At 45.5% G+C, this 20,255-nt stretch overlaps 1 protein-coding gene across 12 annotated transcripts in view; it reads left to right on the forward strand.

Annotated features, from left to right (window-relative positions):
- Positions 1-3,880: 3,880 nt before the first annotated feature.
- Positions 3,881-20,255, forward strand: part of PLEKHA5 (pleckstrin homology domain containing A5) — a 241,995-nt gene continuing 225,620 nt past the window's right edge. For 2 of the 12 annotated variants that reach the window (XM_075897773.1, XM_075897805.1), the window contains exons 1-3: positions 4,039-4,230; positions 4,332-4,408; positions 7,637-7,694. In XM_075897773.1, coding sequence (XP_075753888.1) covers positions 4,142-4,230; positions 4,332-4,408; positions 7,637-7,694 — 224 coding nt within the window. In that variant the 5' untranslated portion in view covers positions 4,039-4,141. Of the gene's footprint in view, positions 4,231-4,331; positions 4,409-7,636; positions 7,695-8,174; positions 12,146-20,255 lie in introns of those variants that run through there. The other 10 variants (XM_075897795.1, XM_075897789.1, XM_075897801.1 and 7 more) reach the window with 10 other exon arrangements.

A 20,255-nucleotide genomic window follows, 5' to 3' on the forward strand; every position in this document is an offset into this window, starting at 1 on the left:
TTCTGCCCGGTGGGGTAGAGGAAATGAAGCATTTTCCCTTCAAGCAAATAGGATGGGAAACACTGGCACAAACAAGCCTCCATGCACAGAAGCCAGTGGAGTCCCCTTTACAGAGAACATACAGTGACTACCCCACAGAATATCCATGGGAGTGTTGCCCTCCCTGAATGGATGGCAGGAAAGCTACTCCACAATGTTGGGTGGTTAAAGAGGACACACGTGAAAGTGTGTTCTTCACCCTGGCTGCTAGAGATGAATGGGCAGAGGCAGATTAATATTTAGTGGGGCCCCAGACATAAAGAATACTTGGAATCTGCCTCCTGCGCCTCCTCCTCTGCAAGGTTCTGCTCCCTGGTGCACTGTGAGGGGCAGGGACATGAGAAAGAGTCCACTTATGGCTCATTGGCCCCTCATCCAAAGCAGGTAGAGGTCTGAAGACTTCTGTTTTAGGGTGACCATGTATGCATCCCATTTTAGTTCTGGACATTGCAATTTTGTGGGGAAAACTGGGCATTTGTCCCACTTTATCTTGCCAACTGGTGATACTTGGTAAAAGCAAACAGAACAAATGCCCAGTTTTGTCAAAAAGGGTCTTGGGTGGAAGGGGAGAAGGAGTAAGCAATAGGGCTTAGAGGGGGGAGCAGCAGGACTTGGGCCAAACCTCGGCAGAGGAGGGAAACTTGGGTGAATTGTTGGGCCAGTTCCATGTTGGGAGAAGGCAGACTTTCTAGCCCCCCTTGGTTTGCACATGTGGAGGTTGCTGATTTGCCAGCAGATGTGGACATGAAGTAGCTACTTACCCTTTGAAGGCTATACCATTCCATATCCTTTTTCCAGCATGGGGCTTTTGCCTGCTATCATAGCAAGTCTTGCAAACTTTGCATACAGTAGTACTCAACATAACATGTGGACTTAATAATAGGTGTACAAGCCTGCTGATGGGAAGAGGGGGGCAAAGAGGGCAACAGTCTTGGAATGCAGTGATTCAAAAGGGTTCGGGGCTTCTGATCACTGCTGCAGTGGCACCTGGAGCCCTGGGCCCCACTGGAATGTCGTACCGTGCGCTCCTAGTGGCTTTGAGGGGCTCCCTTATCTCTGCCCCTTCTGCCCAAGGCCTGCTCCTTTTGGGAGTGCGGAGCCAGGCCCCTCCACTCACTGTGCTTGAGGGCCCAACGAGGTTGTCAGCTTCCCTGTATATGTGCTATCCATCATTATGGGTTTTTTTTTAAATAAAATAAAACAAAACCCTGTATGACAATCCAGCCTCACACACTGAGTGTGTCTGTCTCCTCTGCTCCCTGATCATTTACTACTTTTGTCCTTTCATGCAGTCTCACAACACAGAACGAGTCCTTCTTCAGCTCCTGCTTTGTGGAATATTCATCCTGTATCTGTTTTCTACATCAGCTCACCATCTTTTCTCAAATATAATTTGAAAATGCATACTTTCTTCTTTGTTTTTGGCTATTTTTAACTTTTTGATGGTATCGTTTATATAGCATATATCTGTGAAACAGTTGTCAATCATTTTGGCATGGGAGAATGAATATGAAATAAAATAGTGTTATTTTCAAATGCTGCCATTTAAAGATGCAGTGCTATGAGTAACTAGAATGGCAACAGAATTCCTTGGCTACGTTTACACTGCCCTGTCTTTTGCAAGAAAATATGCAAAGGATGCAAAGCGTTGAATATTGCGGTGCCTCATTTGCATACTTAATGAGCTGCCGTTTTTGTGCAAAGGGCTTTTCTTCCTGAAAAAAAGTAGCAGAACGGCTCTTGCGCACGAGGGCGTTTTTGTGCAAAAGCTCCTTGCGCAAAAATGGTGACTCATTAAGTATGCAAATGAGGCATGGCAATATTCACTGCTTCACCTCATTTGCATATTCTCTCGCACAAGAGAGGGCAGTGTAGAGTAGTCCTCTAGAACTGAGGAGAAGGGGAGTACTCACCTTTCTTCCAATGGCAGTAACTTGCCATAGTTGGGGTGGGGAAGGAATTTTCCACCAAGTCAGATGAGCAAAGACCCTAAGAGGGGTTTTTTTTTGTTCTTTTTCCCCCTTCCTCTGTGCTGGTCACTTGCAGGTTTCAACTAATGTAAATGGTGAATTCTCTTCTAACTTGAAGGCTTGAAATCATCATATATATAGTAGCCCAGTGTCTGTGACTCTGAAACACTGGCTGTTCCCTCTGGGTGGTGCTGTTGCCTCCCGCCATGGCTCTCGGCCGACTTCTGTGCTGCTCAGCCGGGCCGCCGTGCAGGTGCAAGCGGCTGTTTGGGGTCCGTGCTCCATATGCAGTACGGTGGTGTGCGTGGCGGTGACGTACACGCCCAGGGAGTGGGGCCTAGATGAGCGTGCATCCCCAACGGAGATAGAGGAGAGCGAAGAGAGAGAGTGAGAGGCAGAAGGAGGAGGAGAAGAGAAAGGGAGAGTGAGAGGCAGGAGGGGGAGAAGAGAAAGGGGGAGAAGAGAAAGAGAGAGACGGAGAGAGAGAGGCAGAAGGCAGAGGAGAGCTGAGAGAGAGAGAGAGAGAGAGACCGGAGGCTCAGGAGAGAGGACCAACGTGGAGGAGAGACCTGAAAAATCCCGTCTTATGGTGAGCTAATTGGCTAGTTGTTTGAAGATTTCAGTAACTCAGCCAGAGGTTATTACAGGATTTGGGAGGGTGAGGTTCAACTTCTGTGGCTTGCAATGTGCAAGAGATCAGCCTAGACTATCACAATGTTCCTTTTTGACCTGAAAATCTGTAAGTCTGAGTCTGAACAGGAAGGGAGGATTCTTTTACTTGTCTTAAAAGAATCAAAATACACTTTACAGGGACATAAATTATGACCTGCTCATAGGTTTTCATTCTTCATTGTCAGAAAAACCCTGTCCATGTTACAAAACATTCAAGAAAAGTTTTAAAACTTGGTTGTAGTAGCTCAACTCTGTCCTAACACTTCGACTACAATGCGTGGCTGGTCAAAACGAAGTCCTCTCAGAACTGCATTTAGAAAACCTGCTTTGTCTGTCAAAAGCTGCTCAGGAAGGAACAGATTAAGGCTGTTAATTTCCAAATCACTCCTAGATATAAGGATTTAAGATATTTCCATGTACCCTTCATAAACAAATCAGGACCTGCTGACTTATTTTAAAAAACAAAGCTCCATCATGAGGAGTTTCTCTTCAGTATTTTCATTAATTGTCTATGCTTCCTCCGCTTCAACTGCAAGAGTGTATGCAGATGAGCATAAATATACATACTGCCCTGGGGTTATTCACATGAGTAAATCTAGGTATGTGCCTCCATTTGTTTTTCAAGAACAGAGTCTTTGTTACCCAAATTACTACTAACACCTTAGGCCCAGATTCTGGGCCTAATCTTCCTGTCCACCTTATCTTTCCAATGCACCTCATGTTAAACAACACCACTCCTCTAATTCTCCAAGTTCTACACAAGTTAGGGGCTTACACACTTTTCAGCAGGAAAGGGGGAGAATCCAGGAAATCTTATCTCCATCAAACAAAAGCGTGTGTCCACTGAAGGGAAGGCCAGCCCTGTTAAGTTTCCTGCAGGGATAATTTTGTGGTACTCATGGCGCCGTGCAGGAATGAGCGCCCCAGAAGTTATTCCTGCAGCATGCACGCGGCTCTCCCCCTCTTTCTTAGAAGATGGAGCGAGGGGGCGCGTGCGAAGTTGCTGCCAGGCTAGCTGCGCCTTGAGCGCCCCGCGGGGGCTGCACTCGCGCCGGGCTCATTCCCAACACAGGTGAGGCTGAGCGAGGCCAGCACCTGCCTTGCACTTTGCTCGCGCGTGCGCGCGCGCAGGGCGGCGCGGCCGGGGCACGCGGAGAAAGCTGTAAACACTTCAGCGGCGCCGGGCCCCTCCCTCATCAGGCCCCCTGCCGGGCGCGGACCCAGCCCGCTCCAGGGCGCAGCCACGGCGGCGGCAGGCGGCGCGCTCTCGCGAGCCGGGCGCGTCCCCGCGGCGGCAGGGGCGGGGCCGGGCCGGGCCGGGCGGTTGGTGCGGTTTCCTCTCCCTCCCCCCCCCCCATAGGTGTTGGCGGCGGCGGGGGCGCGCCCGCGCTCGTGGCCGCGCACCGTCCCTCTCGCCCCCCCCCCTCCCCGGCTGCGCTGGTGGCGGCGGCGGCTGGGCCATGGCGGAGCTGAGCGCGGAGCGGCTGCACTCGCTGCCCGGCAGCTGGAGCTACGGGATCAGCCAGGGCGGCCGCCTCTTCTTCATCAAGTGAGTGCCGGGCCGGGCAGGGCGCGGGGCGTTGGCGGGGCTGGCCGCTGGCGCTGACTGACCCGGTGTCTCTGTGTCCCCCCCCCCCCCCCCCCACGCAGCGAGGAGGCGAAGAGCACGACCTGGCTGCACCCGCACACCGGAGAGGCCGTGATCACCGGGCACCGCCGCAGCACAGGTAACGGCGACCGCCAGGGGAGCGTCCCCCCCAACTCACCCGGCCCCCGACCAGCCTTCTCCCCTAGTCATCCCCGGCCCCTCCCTCCTTTACTCTGCCCCCAGCCTCTTGCGCCCCCTGATCCTCTCATCCTCCCCCTGCCTCGGAGCCCCAACGCGCTGTAGCCTCTACCCCCCCGCTCACCGTCCCCCCCTCCCAGCAGCTCTGCTTCCTCCCCAGAACACCGTTCAGACCGTGGCACCTAGGTAGCAGTGTGATAGGTGTATTAGAAATGCCTATGGAGAGCCCACCAAGTACAGTGATCTAGAAACCTCCCTCCCTCCTTCCCCCTTTCCAATCTAGGCGGCGAGCGTGTGCGTTGTTTCTAAGTGACAGAGAGGTGGCATGGGTAGGAGGAAAAGAGGCTGAAGCACGAGGAGTAATTTGGGGGAGGCGGAGGGGTGGATTCAAGCTCCTTTTTGCGGCTGCTGTTTGTTCCTCTGGGGAGAAACAGCAGCAGGAAGGAGGTGCTGGAGGAGGAGGATTTTCAGCAGACATTCTGGAGACCCAGAGCCAAACTCTCACTGCTGGAACTGCACGCAGGCTGCAAATGCCATTGGGAGGTTGTGTGTGTGTATACATGCAGTTGTTTCCATTCGTTTAAACTGTGGAGGAGAGTGACCGAGGAGAATCGGTAACTGAGTAAGTTATCGGAGTACTCCTCTTCCATGTTAGCATTCAAGATGTCCTTTCATTTTAAAATATCACCCAGGATTATTTGGGGGAGGAAAGAGAGGGGACATTTATTATGTTCTCTCCCCTTTCCTTTTTCCTGTGAGTTGAAAACACTTAAGGGAGTGGGTTCCTGATTTGAAATCTCCTTGCAATTTTATCTGCAGTGAGTAGCTGTGAATTATAACCATGAGACTTTGAAATGCAGGAAGCAGAACTATTGGTTGCATGCTCTTCCCTGTGTAATTAGCATTCATGTTAGCTGGGAGAGTAAAGTGGCATATGAATATGTTACCTTTACTTTTTGGACATTGCTGCTTGTCACCCATGAATTCCTTGTTAAATTGCTGTTAATGGCTCTCATTCACTGATGTTTTATCCTAATCACTTAAATGCTGGATTTTTATTTCTACCTTTTTGTTTGCCATTATCCTCTTCAAGAGGAACCAGTTTTGTTATGAAGTATTCAGGTATTGGTGTAATAAGAGTTTCTGGCAGGTAAAACTTAAAATTTTCTCTTTAACGTTAGTGTGAAATACTTTGTGTGGAATCATTTAAAAACAAACCTATCTCTGTATTCTTTCATGTGCACATTAGGGATGTGAAAGCTTAACCCACTAATGGCTAAGCATCGCCTTTAATGGGTAATGCTTATCGGTTCTGGTTAACAGGTAACCAGTGGGGGTGGGAGCAACTCCTCATCTGCCACAGGGGGCTGGTCATGGACAGACGGTACTCTCATCTAATGCATCTGGAGCAACCTCTGTCCCCGGAAGCCCAGCCAGCAGTGGACAGGGGCTGTTTGGTGGGGGCTGGGAGCCCTGGGCTGGGGCAGTCCTCTGCCTAGATCCCTTATCCCTAGTGCATGTGTTCATTCATTTCCCGTCTATAGGCAGACTTTTGTAACTAACTCATTTTGTCTCATTTTGTTTTGTAACCTAAATTGAAGTCTCTGCCCTAAGGAGGGATTGTGATGAAATAACCTGTCTACATACATATTTGTAAATAAATCCAATACAGTCCTTCAAGTATTTCTCACATTTAACAGGGAATAATCTTCAGAGTGTACATCCCTTGAGATCTAGGATAGTATCTACTTGGTGAGATCACCAGTTCTAGGAGACTTGTTCTTTCTCTTCATGAAATGTCCATTCCTACTTACATTGGAGAGGAATTCTGTGGGCCCATATATCTTCCCATGCTTTTGCCAAAAGACTCTAGATTTTTTTTCTAGAGGAGTTTGTGATATTTTGTGAAGGGAAAAAGACGATTGGAGGGATAAAGAAAATGGACATGCAAGCTTGGACAGCTTTGTCCTGTCTTTGAAAATCAATTTTTAAAAACCCAAAGCATGTGTAAGTAGCCTTTAAGTCTTACAAGTTTGGGGCTGGATATTAAAAGGTATTTAGGCAACTAAGGATGCAGGCAAGTAATGGTACTTTCAAGTGCCTAATATCTTTAAAAATCTAACCTTCAGTTTATTCTATGGATATTTTATTTCTCTAAATGGGTCTCTCCCCTGCCTTGTTGAGTTACTTTGCTTAGGAAACTGATAATTAAGGGGAGGAGGGAAGGGAGCCGGAGGAAATCACCTGCTAGATGTGAGGTGAATATATTTTTCTGCAGTGTTGAACAGAGTTGTAAATGCTGCAAGAAAGTTTGTGCTGCTTAGACAGTGTTGAGTAATATATTTATGTCAATATAAAAAATATTTTCTGTGATGTATTTTAAGAGGATATCAGAGGGTATGTCTACGCTACCCCCCTAGTTCGAACTAGGGGGGGTAATGTAGTCATACGGAGTTGCAAATGAAGCCCGGGATTTGAATTTCCAGGCTTCATTTACATAAAGCCGGCCGGCGCCATTTTTAAATGCCGGCTGGTTCGGACTGCGTGCCGCGCGGCTACACGCGGCACGAACTAGCTAGTTCGGATTAGGCTTTCTTATCTGAACTAGCTGTACACCACGCGGCACGCAGTCCGAACTAGCCGGCATTTAAAAATGGTGCTGGTCGGCTTTATGCAAATGAAGCCCAGGAAATTCAAATCCCGGGCTTCATTTGCAACTCTGTATGACTACATTACCCCCCCTAGTTCGAACTAGGAGGGTAGTGTAGACATACCCATATGTATTAGGATGCGTGTGACTTATACTTAATGCAGAAGTTTGTAAATTGATTTGTTTAAATCTTTACCATATCATGTTATTTGAAACTAATACTTTCTAAGATTAGGCCTGCAATTGTTCTTATTTATTGCTTAAAGAGAAAGGAACTCTTCTGGCTCCTTACCTGAATTACTATTTCTGAAAATGCTAAATCTAATTTGCGTTTCACAATTTATTTAATGCACAGTACATGGAATAGTTTAATTCCACCAGCTGTTTTGGCTGTATAAAAACTTTATTCTACATAGAGAAACTCAATTCAAACTGTTAAAATACATATTGCCCAAGTATGCATGTTGCTCTAACTCTGTGCTAGTCTAGTCTATTGATGTATCACTTCTTGTTTTCTAGACTTACCCACAGGTTGGGAAGAAGCATATACTTTTGAAGGTGCAAGATACTACATAAAGTGAGTTGAATTATAGATTATCAAGATTCTAATATTTGAAATTTTATGTGTGTGGCTGTGTATTGTTTTTAGTAAATGAATTTAATCCTGAATTAAATGCAATGGTAATGTAATACCTTCAAAAGGAGTATGCAAGTATACTATAACACATCAATTTTGTTTTATATTGTTAGCTCTGTTGTTTCTTGAACTTCATGTCTAGATATCTTATGAGTGCTTGAGGTGCAGATGGAAACTGAGATCCTGTGATAGTGTACACACCTCTGGCAAGAAATCACTGGAAAATTCAATATATAGTCTGAGTTTGTGTACATAAGTGTATGTATATAACGTTTTCAGGATAGTGGTTTTTTAAAAATTTGTATATCTAACTGAGACCGGAATTCTGGCCACCAAACACATTTCTAGGAATTCCGCTTTTATACAACTAAACCTTTAGTTTTATTTTAATCTGATTTTTCTTTTCTGACATTTTTTCAGAAATTCTACGAAAGATAACCTCTACATTTACCTTTGTGTGCTTAAACATGTCATTGTAACTTGAGCACAGTTTGTTCACATTAAGTCTTCATCTGTCTGTCTTTGATTAATGGGATGTGTGGGTTTTTTTTTGTGAGTAGATCTGATATATATAGTAGAGTAGAATGAATTGATCCTTAAACTGTTCAGAGTTCTTTACTACATTAATGCTTAGGTGGAAGAAACCATGTCATTTTTAAAGTCATTGTTGCAGGGAAGTGTCCTGTGAATGGTTGTTTTCTGTAATATTCTTTTAACTGAGAAATCGTCTTTTAGCTGGAGGGCTCCTGGTCCATGTGCTAGCAGAGTTTAACTGGTAACAGGAACCAATAAGTATCCGCTTATCTTGTTAACTGGTTAAACTCTTACATCCCTACATGTGAATGCTGTACCAATTTGACTTACTGTATGAACGTTTTTTAAGTGATTTCGAGAGGACTAATTTTGATTGTAGTACCAAATATACAACCATACATTTCTGAAACTTGAAATTGTAATCTGTACCAAGGTGTATCTGAAGGCCTAGCTGTTGATGAACTATAATTTGTAGTTTCAAGCAGCTTGATTGTAATGATTAAAATGTTCTTTGTAAAGGCTACACCTTACTATACTGCATTCATAGGACTTTAGGTAGAAAATAAGATAAATGGGATGCTTAAAATTGCTGTGAATTGAGTCAAGAACCTGCTAATTAAGAACCATGCTGTTCCTAGTAAGAAGCATGTTTTGCAGATGTTCAAACTTATGGCTCTCATGGCACAGGATGTTTGTTAGAAATGTTACCCAAAGTATGAATTGCTGATAGTACTTTCAATGCCAAATTACTTAATATTCTGTGTCTTTGAAAACATATGCTTTACTGCAATATTTCTGTAACATGTCAAGCACATAATAGCGTATCAATCTATACTTAAGTGTAAGAGATGAACAAGTGATGTTCATGACTTGTGTGTGTCATTTGTAAATGCAGGTTATGAGGCTGTTTACTCAGGCTTTTTCTCCTAAAATTTCCTGCCATTCAGCTCCACTAGTGTTAGCTAGAGTAGACAAGGTACCTTAACTAGTCTTGTCTAACTTGCATACTGCATGTCTGGATATATTATAAAGTGGGTGCCTGAACCCAAGCTATGTTTGTGCTTCCACAGTTGGTGGAAAATCATGGATCATGAGGTGGGGAAAGGAGAAGCTAGTGTGGACAAGATTCTAGTGTGAGGTGAACATTTTATTTGAATAGATTATTGTTTTGGTATGCTAAAATGAACTAATCTTAATGAATAGTTAACAATAGCAATAGTAGAAAATAGAATCTAGTGGCTTATCTGATTTGTCTAAATAATATGGTAAAAAGACAATTTGTTCCTAAAGGTTGGGATCATCTTCACTTGTACAGGTTATATTTAAACAGGAAATAGAAGGAAGTTAGTGGAACTGTGTTTGTTAGCTGTTCACTCACGTACATTGTTTTCTATGGTATGCTATAGTTATTCTCTGCATTCCAAGAAAAAAACAGGTGAAAATATTATTTCTGTGATGGGAAACTCAATTGTAGCTCTTGACAAAGGATTTTAAATATGCTGACAGAATATTTTTTTTGCATGTGCTGGGTAACCAAATTGAGATATTATAGAAAATATGCATTGAGCAAATCAGTTAAATGCTTTATTGAAACGTGATTTATTTAAGGACTTATTTGTTGGGATGCATATTTTCATTATCACAAAGTAAAGTTTGTCATTATTCTATGTTTGTCTTAGTTTTTTTGCTTGGTTTTGAGTCTGTGCTAATTTTAAAGTTAGAGAATACTCTTAAGGCACTGATAGGTAAATAGAATATTGTTTGCGCTGCATAATGAGGTTCTGTCTGAAGGTTTGTAATAAGATTTATTTAATGAGTTAGGAGTAGGACTTTGAACTATCTTGCAATTTGGATTAGAAGAAATCCAATACTGAAACTAAATGCCATTGTATAGGTGAATGCTGTCTCTTTTTACTGTGGAATGTCAGTGGCCAAAGGTCATTGCAAACTTAAAAACAATACAATTTCCCCATCTCTAAGTATTTGTTCACTAGTCTACTTCATTTATCAGTTTGTATATTTTAATTTAGAACTACTATGGCATTCTACAAGTATGTTGAATCATTGTTAAAATGATTGTCTTTATATTTATTCATCAGTTGTAAATTAGAGATGTATGCCATCAGCTCTGCTTCCTAGTTAGAGACCCAAGCTTTTCAGAAATTGTCTGCTTCTCTCTGGAAAACAACCCTTTCAACATGTAACAATTTTTTGTAGAATTAATGCATCCAATTTCATTGCTTTTCAGTTCTCACTTGTTAGGTAAATACAATCATATATGGTATGTTCTAATAAATTAACATTAAGCTAGTATGGAGAAAGTTGAATAAATGAGTTTAAAGTATGGAAATGAATGCCATGGTAATGTCAGTAAAGTTGGGAGTAGAAGGAAGCAACGTTTTCTCTAGAGCTAGTTGTATATCTTTGAGGAGCTGATTCTCAGTGCTGGAAAGTGAAATGTTTTAGAATAGGTAGTGGCATTGCAAGCTTAGATACTATAATACTCCTACTGATAACTGTCTTCTGTCAATATGCCTCAACCTTACTTTGTTTTGGAAGGCCTGCTTTTAGGAATGCAAGGGATGTCTGTCTCAATTCATTCTTGATTTTGTGCTGCTGAGACATTTAAACTAGTTTGGATACTTTGTGGTGTTAGTCTTCCCTTGCTGAGAAATCCAGATACCTGTATATGAGATTTTGGGCTGAGACTGCTAACTTATTTTACATGACCTTTAATTCATCCAAATATTATCAATGTAATTTAGAGGGAGAATAAAACTTGCTTGGATTTACTTTTAAAATCTGAGAACTCTTGCAAAGATTTCAGATTTTCTGCAAGAACTATTTTTTTTATCCTAGTGTTTGACTTCAGTATTAGATGTGTTAAGAGTTGATATTGGGCATTGTGCAAGGGTGTTAAAGTTTTGTTAAGCTACAGAAGTAGGATGACAAGGTACCCAGTTTTCAACTGGAACATCTGGTCAAAAATGGGCCATAGCTGCTCCAGTCTGCACCAGTGACCTGGCTGTTGAAAGTCTGTTCGGTGGTGCTTCAGGGCTAAGGCAGGCTACTCCTCACCTAGCATGGTGCTGTACCTGGGAAGCTGCCTAGTTTGACTCCGAGGTTGCAGGAGGGAAAGCCACGGGTCTCCATGCACTGCCCCTTCCTGAGCACCAGCTCTGCACTTCTGTTGGATGGGAGCCAGCCAGTGGGAGCTGGGGGGCAGCGACTGTGGATGAGAGCTGTGCATGGTGCCTCCTAAAACCTTTCTCCCTCACCATAGGCATCAGATCACTTGGCCACCTCTGGGGCACAGCCCCGACCCAGGACAGGCAGGGAGACTGCCTTAGCCTCACTGCACCACTCACTGGAAGTTGTCTGACATAAGCCTGTGCCCCAGCTTCCTACCCCATTGCTACACCCCAAACCAGGAATCCTCTTCATCATCCCAGAGCCTGCACCCCCAGCCTGGAGCCTTTATCCTACCTACAGCCCACTCCAAGTCCCAGCCCTGCGAAAGTGAGAGAGCCCCACCAAGCAAAGGGTAATGGAGTGGGCCTTGGGGGAGGGGCAGGACAGGGGCATGACCTCAGAAGGGGCAGGGCTTGCATGTTCAGTTTCATGCTATTAGAAAGTTAGCAACTCTATATAGAAGTGCACATCAAGTGTAGTAATTCACAGATGGTACGCTGCATGGGTTTTGCTGGGAGTTGTGGTTGTGGAGCAATTCCACTGGTTAAATCCTAGTGTAGGAAAGGACTGAGGGCTTATACAGACTTAAAATGCATAACTGTGCTGCTGTAGCGCTACACTGTAAGCCAGTGGTCCCCAACACGGTGCCCGCGGGGGCATTCGTGTGCACCCGCCACGTGCTCGGGGATGGCCTGGCCCCGGGCACGTGGCGCACGCATGGTGCCGGAGCCGGCCCTGGGCGCATGGCGCACGGTGAGCGCCGGACCCAGGAGCGCCGCGAATTGGCCGCCCACGCTCTGGGCGCGTGGCGCTTGGAGGAGGTGCCGGCCCCGGGCGCATGGCGCTTGGGGGGGAGCTCCGGCCCCGGGCGCGTGGCGCTTGGGGGGGAGCTCCGGCCCCGGGCGCTTGGGGGGGAGCTCTGGCTCTTGGAGGTGGCCCCGCCCCTGGGCACGCGGCTATGGGGGGCCCCGCCCCCTGGCACCTGGTGGGCGAACGGCCATGCCCCCTGGAGCCCGGCAACCTCCAAAGGTTGGGGACCACTGCTGTAAGCACTACCTATGCCATTGGGAAGGATTCTCCTGTTGCCATAGATACTGCCTCCATGAGAGGTGGCAGCTGGGTTGACTGAAGAATGCTTGTTTTGGACCTAACACTGCCTATATGGGGACTTACATTGGCTTAACTGTGCTGGTCAAAGGTGTGGATATTTCACACTCCTGAGTGTACTTATGCAGAACTAATTTTCTAGTGTAGACAAAAGCCTGTGTTTTCATAGACTTCAAAGAAAACATAAGATGAGTCAGAATTTTAGTGGTGGTGGACTAGTGTGGCTGCAGACTCACAAAACAGTGAATTGGTTTCTGTTGCCACTGTTATAATTTCAATTGAAGACTGTCTGTGCTTCAGCTGGACCTGTGATGGTTATAACTGGTTAGTTTGCCTTCACTATTTTGACTTTGTCTAAACATGTATGTGGAGTGATTCAAGTAATGGGGTGTGTGTCGTCTTAAAAATTTAGTTAAACCAGAGTAGAATTAATTTTAAACCTTGTTCCTTTAAGATTTAATGTAGCTTGCATTAGTAAGTACATGTCTGGAAACAAAGTTTAAAATTTAGTTTTAGCAGTGTGCACTAAGGATGTAAGGGAGTAGTGGATTAGTCAAGTCAACTGCACTCATTTCCCCCCTCCTTCCCTCTTGCTGTATCAGAGGCAGCAAGGTGGGAGGGAGCAGGAGCCAGTGCTGAGGGGAGCCAGTTTAAAAATTGGTTCCCCCTATCACAGTCTCCTGCGGTGCTGCCTGCCCCTGCCCTGTGCTGCTACCAGGGGCTGATGCTGGAGCAGCCTCTGTTCACTGCTAGCACCAGCTGCTGCGGACAGGAGCTGCTGGACCCGGCGCAAGCCTGGCTCAGTTTCGGCTCACTCTGGGTCTGGGCTGCCCCTGCTGCAACTCTGCATTTTAAGGGTACATCTACGCAGCAACATTATTTCAAAATAACTAGTGTTAATTCGAAATAACTTAGTCTACTTCTACATATCAGGCAGTTATTTGGCAATAATGTTGAAATACTGTCATGCTGGAGGACTTCTTATTCTGACTCCTGTAACCCTCATTGTACGAGGAGTAAGGGACGTTGGAGGAAGAGCACTCTATTTTGACAGAAGTGCTGTGTAGATGCTCCCAATTTCAAAATAAGCTATGCAATTAACGTAACACTTTGATCTCTGTAGCTTTTTTTTTTTTTTTTTTTTTTTTGCTCTTTTCTTTGCTTGAAGTGTTGAGTGATGCTATACATCCTTGACCAGATCCTCCCTCGTCTTCTGTGACTTCTTTTTTCTTAGTTGATGGAGTCTGTCCTTTGGTGAATGTGCATGACATCTCAAGATTTGGTCTGGAAAAGTAACCATTAACAATGGAGTGATTGTACCATTTATGATAAAGATTGTAACATTTCACTAACGTACATATCTGTGAACAAAACTTGTCACTTTTCTTGATCTAGATGCAAACAAATCTCTCCAGACCCTTTGATCACAGTGAATTTTAAATGTGGGGGTAAAGGAGGGAATAAGTATTGGGCATGGCTTCCCCAAAAAAGTATTCTGGGCTTGTGCAGCAGCTGCACATGGAAACAATTTGTAATAATCCTACACTTGTCCACAGACTCAGAGTACTCGGCTGGCATATCCCTTTGAAGGTTAACAGGGAAAGCTGGGATGAACTTCTGCATGCAAGTGGTGGATGTCTTGCTCTGTATGCAGCCAAACTCTGTGCCATATTGGTTCCAGGAGCACAGTATGAGGAAAGGGGGTGTGGCTAGGGTAGTTGGTAGAGAAGGGCCCCAGGTTGGCTGGAGGGGTAGAAGGAGGGGCCCTGGCTGGCTGGCGGGGGAAGGGAGAAGGAGAGAAAAACCCAGCCTTGCCTGGTAGTAAGGGGGGAGAGCTGGGGTTGCCTACTGTCCGTGAGAGGGGGGGTTGGTGAGTGCAGCGAGCAGGGGGCACAGCCCCCTAGTTCTGATTAAAATCTAAAAGCTCTGCATTGCTTCTAGCAGGAGAATGTTCTGAGCATACCCACCCCTGGTTCCTTGAGAAGATGCCTCAAGGGCCATTACACAGTGAGCAAGCAACACCTATACACAATGAGCCAGATGTCAGGAAACTTAAAGCTCCTGGGATTTGCAGGTGGGAGGGGCTATCTGTTTACTTAACTGAAGACCAGTAGAGTTCAAAGTGCTGGCCAGCATGGCTAACCAGCATGTTTCTCACAATGCTGGAGAGAACTAGAGAGAGAACCTACTGTAGTACACACTACATGATTGTCCATAGTAATGGCAAGGGAAGAGACAAGAGTCTTGTGCAGAGCTGGAAGTTTTTTTGTCACCAAAAATGAGCATTTGTTGCAATTTCTGTTGCATATCAGTGTGAATGCTCTCTGGGTTTTGTCACCAAAAAGCTTTTTTTGGAGACAGAACTTGCAACTGTAGACAAGGCCTTGGTTTTCCCAACAGGTGCCATGTCTTGGCCCTATTCCTTCTGCCGAGGCCCCGTTCCTCTGTCTCCCACCAGCCATAGCCCCTTTCAGTCGGCAAAGCTTGGCGAGCTGTACTTTGTCTAGTGTGTGGTTTCATATTTCCATTATGGCCATAACACAAAGTGTGATCCTATAACATTAATAGATCTTGTATTTTTATTCGTACATAATTCAGTTACTTAGTATGGTATGAAATAGTCTGAACACTAATACATTCTAAAAAGCAATGTTTTAATGAAACTCAAAGATCATGCATTTTGACAGTGGGGGGAACATGTCTGTATCCAAATATGAATTGCACTGTTTTCCAGTATTATCTTAGGGACGCTAACGTATTAAATGATTAACCGATAAGCCTGGGCTTATTGGTTAATCCAGACAACTACACGCATTTCCCTCTGTCCCCCGCTGCCTCTGTATCAGAGACAGCAAGTGAGGGGAGGTGGGAGACAGCTTCCACAGAGTTGCCTGCCCTTTCCCACTTTGCCTTGCTGCCTCTGTATCATTGGCATGGCAGAGTAGCCTCTGTCCACAGGGAGCTTGTCCCCTGCCCCAGACGGGCTGCTGCCCTTCTCTGCTGCCTCTGTATCAAAGGCAGCAGCGTGGGGTGGCAAGCAGGAGCTGGTCTTCAAGTTAGTCTGTGCGGGGAGCCAACTTAAACTGGCTCCCCTCACGGACCGGCTCTGCCTACCACCCTGCCCTGCTTCCTCTGATACAGAGGCAGCAGGGTACGGTGATGGGGGCTCCCTGGGAGTGCACTGGCTGCCAGTGCCGCCCCTGGGGAGGATTTTACTAATCATATAACCACTAAAAATTGTTGCAGCTACACAATTACTGAGAACTGATATCTAACCATCCTAGTTTTTCTGTAACTTTCAGAATAGATTTAAGTTGCATTTTTGTAGGAGAAACTAGGCTATGTCAAGCGACTGAACTGTGGCCACCAACAAGTCACCCACATTGATTAGTTCTACTCTGGAGTTAGAGGGAGATCTCTTGACTTCTGAGCACTCTTTGCCAGAAATCCCATACAGAGTTGCAGAATGGAAAATCCCAGGAGAAGGACAGGACCAAGAAAAATTGTCACTATTTCTAAACATGATACTCCCTTTAAGCAAGAGGAGCCATGTCATTGCCAGATCTGGAAGTCTCAGCAGGAAGAAGGGAGACAGAAGGGACCTCGTTTCCTTAAGGATTTGAACCACACCCGAAGATGTACTGCAGGGGTGAGACCAGTCAAATGGGGACTGTATTCAGAAGCTTTGTTTTGCCTAATTCTAGCTCTTATGCTGTCTGGCTGTGTCTACGCTGCTGCCTGTCTACACTGGTCGCGAGTTCTTGCGCAAGTACGCTGACATTCTAATGTAAGAAATCAGTGCTTCTTGCGCAAGAACTATGATGCTCCTGCTCAGGAATAAGCCCTCTTGTGCAACTGTTCTTGCGCAAGAGGCCAGTGTAGACAGGCAACATGAATTTTTTGCACAAGAAAGCCCTATGGTAAAAATGGCCATCAGAGATTTCTTGCGCAAGAGAGTGTCTACACTGGCCTCTTGCTCTTGTGCAAAAGCACATCTCTTGTGCAAAAGCACATGGCAGTGTAGATGCTCTCTTCTGGAAGAGTTTTTGCACAAGATCTCTTCCGCAAAAGAGTTATTGCACAAGATCATGCCAATGTAGACGTAGCCTCTGGGGGGTGGGGTGTGTGTGTGTGTGTGTGTGTGTGTGTGTGTGTGTGTGTGTTTGAGGCTTTGAAAAATAATTTGTGTTCTTCGCTTTAATGTCATGTAGTTCCCAAGGAGTTAAACTATAATCCAGAGTGCCTGTGGGGATGAACAGTGAGCAAGTGCATAAACTATTGAGTTGGCTTAGAAGGTTCAGAATGGATCTCAGCTTACAGGAAACAGTGCCTGAGTACTTATATAGCCACTCAGGAAAGATTCAGATGCTGTCCAGCTGATTAGCAGAGTGCCCACAGCTAGGTTTTTGTTTCTATTGGTTGTGCACATTTGCACATGCCTCTGCAGAATAAATGTGTGCACCTGGATGGAAAAGATTCAAAGGTTTTCACGTTAGAGGAAATAAGGATTTTGCCCCCTGTGGCCAGCCAAGAAGCTGCTGGCTTGCCCAGGCTGTCTGCTCCTTAGCTTCAGCCCCCTGCAGTCAGCTGAGAAGCTGCTGGTCTGCCCTCCGTTCAGCCCCAGCCCCCTGAAGCTGGCTTTGTCCTTGCCTGGCTTCCTCTGCCCTGGAAAAAGGCTAACCTGCCTACAGTCAGAACTGGACTAGAAACTGCAACCATCTATGTGCTGGGGGAACAGCTGAACTGACGTCTGGCCAGGTGATAGGGGGCTTGGCACCAAAGAGCTGATTGGCTGCAGCACCTGGAAACAGTTGATGTGGCTTCCTAAGCCATAGCTGATCCTCCCCTGAGTGCTGAGTAATGTTGAAGTGAGTGCTTGCATGACCACTTGAGAGATTCAGTTACTGCTTAGCTGATTAGCAGAGTGCCCCCAGCCAGCAGCATGTGCTTCTACTGGTGATTCACATTAGCATATGCCTCAGTGCACATAACAAAATTTATTCTGATCATGGAGAAATTTGGAGGGAACATTGGTGCTGAGCAACCACTATTTCTTTCCCCACCTCCTGTAGGTGTTCAAGTCTTGGAGAACCTACAGAGTTGGCACTTATAATCCTCAGAGATCCTGTTAAGCTAAAATGATAAAGATTACAGCAAACCTACTTTGAGATCCCCAAAGGTTTTTCAGTGACGATCAGACAAGATATCACTGGGATTTCCGTGATAAAATGGGGGGAAAAATCCAGTTTTTGAGAGAGAGGGGAGTTTAAGCAATAAGAAGAGTTTAGATTACGTTCATTCACCTTAAAGAAACAAACAAACAAGCACAAGATGAATTTTGGAGAAAAGGTTGCTTTTAACAGAAGTTTAACTTCTGCTGAAATTAAGAATGGTCTGATATTTGAAAAAAAAAAAAAATCTTATAAAGGCCCAGAAATCTATTTAAAAGTAAGTCCCTTAAAGTCACTATAGATCTTTTGGACAGATTCGAGCTGTGTTTCTACAAAGAGGGTATCTCTCCCTCTCTCTCTCTCTCTCTCTCTCTCTCTATATATATATACATACACACACACACACTAATTAATTAATTTAATTTAATTAAAAAAGATTTCCTGCGGGACAACAATGTGAGCATGTCATTCTTCATCCTGGAGGAAAAGTTTTCTTCCTGTTGCCCCTCAGCCTTGCGACTCGCCCTCTCCTTCCTCCCTGGTAGCTAGGAGAGAGAGGAGAAACCGGTGGATTCTCCCCCTCTTCCAGGGTGAGCAGCCCTGGGCCGGCTGATCCCAGCAGTGCCAGGGAGAAGTGCTCCTTCAGCAAGAGGCTATTCTGGGGTCAGGTGGAATGGGATTGGCTTGCTTGCTCAGCAGCTTCATGAGGTGGATCCCATATGGTTTAGGGTAAGGATGTTAAATATCAGTTAATTGACTAGTTGAGTATTCGGATTTTCTGCATTAAATAGGCACTTACGCATTCTTCCTTTGAAATGTACACGAGCCCCCGCTAACCCTGGACTCCACAGCGCTACTTTGAAGACACACACCCTGCCCCAACCATGCTCCTCCGAAGGAGCACCATAACTCTGATCCCCATTAAAGTACTGGGCAGAGAGGAGTGGGACACACACCCGTTTAGAGCACTTTTTGTCGTATCTGCATCCGCTCGATTATCTGCAAAAATTAATCATGGACATGGAGTGGATATCTATGGATTTTCAGGGCTCTGTAAATAAGCATCAAAGGATACAAAAAATGTTCAGTTAATGTTTCTGCTTTTAAATTATTTACTCAAAAGAATTCCAAGACAGCATTTTAAACCAAAATATTTATTGAATTTTTTCTTGGTTATTTTGTATCAAGATATTTGAATAGGAAGATATTTTCTCCTATGCTGCTACATACTACAATGTTTTTGGCTAAGAACATGCAAAATTATAGTCATTAAGTGCTTTTTTTCTACTAACTCTGGTAGCTTATTGCAGAATCCATTTACTAACATATTACAGATTGATTGATGGATAAAGTGTTTTTGCCACTCAAGTAGTTTAGACCAAACAGTCCATATAAAGAGTGACTTGAAATTCCTCTAATCTTAAGTATTTTGTAATTTATTTCACAAACTCCCTTACCATTATTTAAAATGGATTTGTCATACATTTTCAAAACCTTGTCTTAAAATTATCCCTTTTCCACTAAGGGTGCGACATTATTTGACTAAAATATGACCATACAGATCACTGTTGCATACAGGTTGACTATCCCTGATCCAGCACCCTTGAGACTGGAGTGGTCCCAAAGAAGGGACTCTGTCGGACTAGGGGAGGTCAGGCTCTCCCAGGGCTCCCCTTCTGGCTGCTGCCCTTGAAGAACATGGAGGCCTGAGCTCCCCGGCTCACCTGTGTCGGACTGCTGCCCCCAACCCAATTCCAGGGCTCCTGACCCCACAAGCAAGGTGGCAGCTGTTTCCTCTGGGTTCCCTGATGCCACTTGCAGGGCAGTAGCTGCTGCTCCCGGGGTTCCCCATGGAAGAGGGGAGCCCCAGGAGCAGCTACCACCACATGGAGTGGGGTTGGGAAACCCTGGAAGCAGCTGAGAAGCAGATGCTCCCAGGGCTCACTGCCCTGCCATCCCAGCCGCTCCCAACCTCTGTGGCCAGAGCTCTGTAGTCTAGCAATACCTGTGGTCCTGCTGGATGATGGATGTTTCTGGACCAGGGAGTCCTGGATAAGAGTTCAACCTGTAGTGTGATATATTTGTAACAAATCTTGTACAAAGCATGCCAAGTATGGTGTCTATGAAAAGCATATAATTTGGTAGTCATGATTATGCCATGTGTATGCATGTATCATTGTTATATTTGAAGCTATGAGTATTGGTTATGTACTTGTACAGGCTGAAGGATCACTGGTATTGCTGGACTAGAGAATTCCAGCACAGAAGTTGCTGGTGGCTGGAGCAGAGTTAGCCATTGGGGCAGTAGAACCCACGGGGCACCAGAGCCCACAGCCGACTGCTGGGAAGCCAGGGGAACACCGGAGGCTGTGGGGCAGGGTGGGATGGCAGCAGAGCTCGCAGCAGGCCAGGAAGCCAGCAGGGCCACCGGAGTCTATGCCGGGGGGAAGGGGAGAGAAGAGATGCAGCCGGCAGGGCCAGGAAGGCCCAGGAGGGG

This window comes from Pelodiscus sinensis, chromosome 1, assembly GCF_049634645.1.
Source record: "Pelodiscus sinensis isolate JC-2024 chromosome 1, ASM4963464v1, whole genome shotgun sequence".
In the NCBI taxonomy this organism is placed as follows: domain Eukaryota; kingdom Metazoa; phylum Chordata; order Testudines; family Trionychidae; genus Pelodiscus; species Pelodiscus sinensis.